This window comes from Sinocyclocheilus anshuiensis, unplaced genomic scaffold (assembly GCF_001515605.1).
Source record: "Sinocyclocheilus anshuiensis isolate Anshui unplaced genomic scaffold, SAMN03320099.WGS_v1.1 scaffold78, whole genome shotgun sequence".
Classification (NCBI taxonomy): domain Eukaryota; kingdom Metazoa; phylum Chordata; class Actinopteri; order Cypriniformes; family Cyprinidae; genus Sinocyclocheilus; species Sinocyclocheilus anshuiensis.
The window spans coordinates 2,876,385-2,880,004 of record NW_015544250.1 but is presented as its reverse complement, the minus strand read 5'-3'; the positions used below and the strand labels follow the sequence as shown (position 1 = coordinate 2,880,004).

The 3,620-nt window shown below is 39.4% G+C and overlaps 1 protein-coding gene and 1 pseudogene across 1 annotated transcript; both read left to right on the top strand.

Annotated features, from left to right (window-relative positions):
- LOC107697837 (tubulin alpha chain-like) overlaps nucleotides 1-3,620 on the top strand; it is a 7,299-nt pseudogene that overhangs the window by 1,453 nt on the left and 2,226 nt on the right.
- On the top strand, nucleotides 492-1,752 carry LOC107697946 (tubulin alpha-1 chain-like). The gene is made up of 3 exons (XM_016498831.1): nucleotides 492-524; nucleotides 602-954; nucleotides 995-1,752. The coding sequence occupies exons 2-3, from the start codon at nucleotides 686-688 to the stop codon at nucleotides 1,620-1,622; spliced, it is 897 nt and encodes a 298-aa protein (XP_016354317.1). The 5' UTR covers nucleotides 492-524; nucleotides 602-685; the 3' UTR covers nucleotides 1,623-1,752.

Sequence of the window (3,620 nt, the reverse complement as noted above, 5' to 3'; positions counted from 1 at the left end):
ACACACACACACACACACACACACACACACAGAGACAGAGACATGAATACTCAAATTGAAGAAATCTGTTGTTTCAGGTTTCTAGACTCTAGGTCTATGTTTATCATTAGTGTCATATTATACATTTTGCGTTCTGCTCTTTCACACAATTTGTAATGGTTTTACTGGTTATAATGAAAATATTATTGTTTTTAATGGAAACTGTAATCGTGCCTATTGGTTTCTACTGGTGGCTTTTGTTAAAACCACTAAATCCTAATAAAATATGTTCCAAAACACACTACAGGAAAACATAATTTAATGCTTTTAATGGTTAAAAGTTGTTTTTGTTTTGAGAATAATGTGAGATATAGCGACTGCTTGTAGTTGTGGTGGGCCTATTTGGGAGAAAATCCAGGGCTGTATTTTACTCCCAGTCCGTCCCTGATCACTAATGCAGCTGATGGACATTACCAGTAAACCAGCAGTTGATTGTGTTATGTGATAATATCATTGACCTGGTGCTGGACAGGATTCGCAAACTGGTAGGTAGTTGCAAATGAACAAACAAACAAAATTAATGATATATTATATTGGGTTAATTACCATACTGTTTTTTCAGGCTGACCAGTGCACAGGCCTCCAGGGTTTCCTGGTGTTCCACAGCTTTGGTGGTGGAACCGGTTCTGGCTTCACCTCTCTGCTGATGGAGCGTCTGTCTGTCGACTATGGCAAGAAGTCCAAGCTGGAGTTCTCCATCTACCCCGCTCCTCAGGTCTCCACCGCTGTGGTAGAGCCTTACAACTCCATCCTGACCACCCACACCACCCTAGAGCACTCTGACTGCGCCTTCATGGTAGACAATGAGGCCATTTACGATATCTGCCGTAGGAACCTCGACATTGAGCGTCCTACTTACACCAACCTCAACAGGCTCATTGGCCAGATTGTGTCCTCCATCACAGCTTCCCTCAGGTTTGACGCAGATTGTGTCCTCCATCACAGCCTCCCTCAGGTTTGATGGTGCCCTCAATGTCGATCTCACCGAGTTCCAGACCAACTTGGTGCCCTATCCTCGTATCCACTTCCCATTGGCTACCTATGCCCCAGTGATCTCCGCAGAGAAGGCTTACCATGAGCAGCTCTCTGTGTCTGAAATCACTAATGCTTGCTTCGAGCCAGCTAATCAGATGGTGAAATGCGACCCGCGTCACGGCAAGTACATGGCTTGCTGCCTGCTGTACCGTGGTGACGTGGTGCCCAAAGATGTGAACGCCGCAATCGCTACCATCAAGACCAAGCGCACCATCCAGTTTGTGGACTGGTGTCCTACTGGTTTCAAGGTTGGCATCAACTACCAGCCTCCCACTGTGGTTCCAGGTGGGGATCTGGCTAAAGTGCAGAGGGCCGTGTGCATGCTGAGCAACACCACAGCCATTGCTGAGGCCTGGGCTCGTCTCGACCATAAGTTCGATCTGATGTATGCCAAGCGTGCCTTTGTGCACTGGTATGTGGGTGAGGGTATGGAGGAGGGCGAGTTCTCAGAGGCCAGAGAGGACATGGCTGCCCTGGAGAAAGATTATGAGGAGGTCGGTGTTGATTCTGTTGAGGGTGAGGGAGAAGAGGAGGGCGAGGAGTATTAAATGACAGAATGAAGGGCAACATGCAAGAACCATGAAATGGAAAAAATCAAGAAGTGGAGAATAACAACCAATGAAAATGATGTTGTAACAATTCTTTGCACATCTGAAATAAACCACCTTTTCAAACTAATTAAGTTGTCTAAAATTGTGTATATTTATGTAGGCTATAGCAGATATAAGCAATAATAGTGATTTAATGATCAACAATAGAACAGGTGGCAAAAAATTATTTAAGTTTTTAAATCTTTCAACATGATACTTTGTTCCACACCAATACTGAGGAAAATGTATGAGTACATCAGGAATGTATTCCTGATGTATGTCATGAATGAGACAGAAATTACCATACAAGTAAAAAGCTGTTTCTCCTAACTTGGTTTTCATCGTGAAAGTAACAGGAACACAACATGTAGAGAACCGTTAGCCTACACAATAAAGTAACATTCATTGCTTCAGCAAATTAAAACATTTTCATGAAAGTCTTTTATGACTGTTATGACTATTTTCATTCTTTATGATCCAGTTTTAAAAAAGAGAAGTTATTTTCCTTGCAGCAACATTTCCATAAGATCAATTCAGTCTGTAAGTATGTGGGGCAGTGCAGATATAACATTACATTTCATACAAAAGTATGATTCCTGAGCCAGAGTTATGTGGTTTTCTGACGAACATATAATCAGCATAAAATGATAAGCTTTGGGTGTACTTTACTTATGAAAATCAGTTCTGAATGAATTACCAAGTGTCCTCATGCCAAGACTGATTAATGATATAAACTCTGCCTTTGTTTTTGTTTTTTATAAATGGCAGGTAATTATATGAGCAAAGAATAAACAATATGCACATTGTCAAAGATTTGATTAACTGGTAGGGTAACGCAAAATACATATATTTAAATACAACAACAGCCATTTATGCCCATAATTATGTACAGTTCTACACACCCTATTTCATACAAAAATATCAAAAGATAAAAAAAAGTGTAATTTTCTTTAACTATATTAAATGTAAATTTTTCATATGACTAACATCCATCATTACTCATGTTCGACCCGCCTCGTACAGCATTATGAGACAGACGTTATTGTTCAAAGGTTAGAATCAGCCAATGTGGTTGTCACTGATTCTCAGACGAGCCAATGGGGATGTGACAGGAAGCGAAACTTCTCCTCGCGCTCCAGGGTGACAACTGACAGAAAAGTATAAATATTCCCACCCGCTTTACAGGCTTTTCATTCTCACCAGACTCATAAAAGTCGACATGTGAGAGCGCTAATAACAGCAAACCTACGATTTCCTCTTCCTCATATTTGTTATTTTATTTTATTTTTTACAAAAAATCAAGTTTGAAAATGTTGAGTATAAAACTTGTTTAACTTATAAAGAGGTGTCATTATCGTTAAATATTGGAGTTTTACATCGTCTGTGATAACGGTGTTTTGACAGCATTTAGAATTATGGATCATTATTTTAATATTTAGATGTGCGTTGGTTCTGTATGTTTAAGCACTAAGCCTATTAAGTTATTTTCTTTGTCTCATTTTGGTAGGTATTTGAACTCGAGAATTAAATGTTTTATTACTTAAACGTTAATACGTTTTTTGGTTATGTTTTACATTTTAAATATAAAGAAAAAAATAAAAACGTAACGTTATCTCTTATAGAAATGTAAAGACTTCGTGTAATTTGGCGCACAATACATACAAATTAAAAACGTGCCGTTTACTTCCTTGATCGAAAACGACAGATATAAAAACAAGGCTCTCATAACGATTGTGAGGATAGGGATGCACTGACGTGTATAGTAAAACATCTTCCTTTGTTCTGATGTCTATTCAAAGTGACTTCTCTAAAGCAGTGTGCTAGAGTTACCGGCACAGGAAGTGAGTCAGGAGGACCACGTGCGTTCTGTTGAACTTGTTGAACTCCAGTGCTCTTGTGTCAAGAGGTTTAAAGCTTAAAGGGTTAGTTCACCCAAAAATGAAAATTAGTCCATAA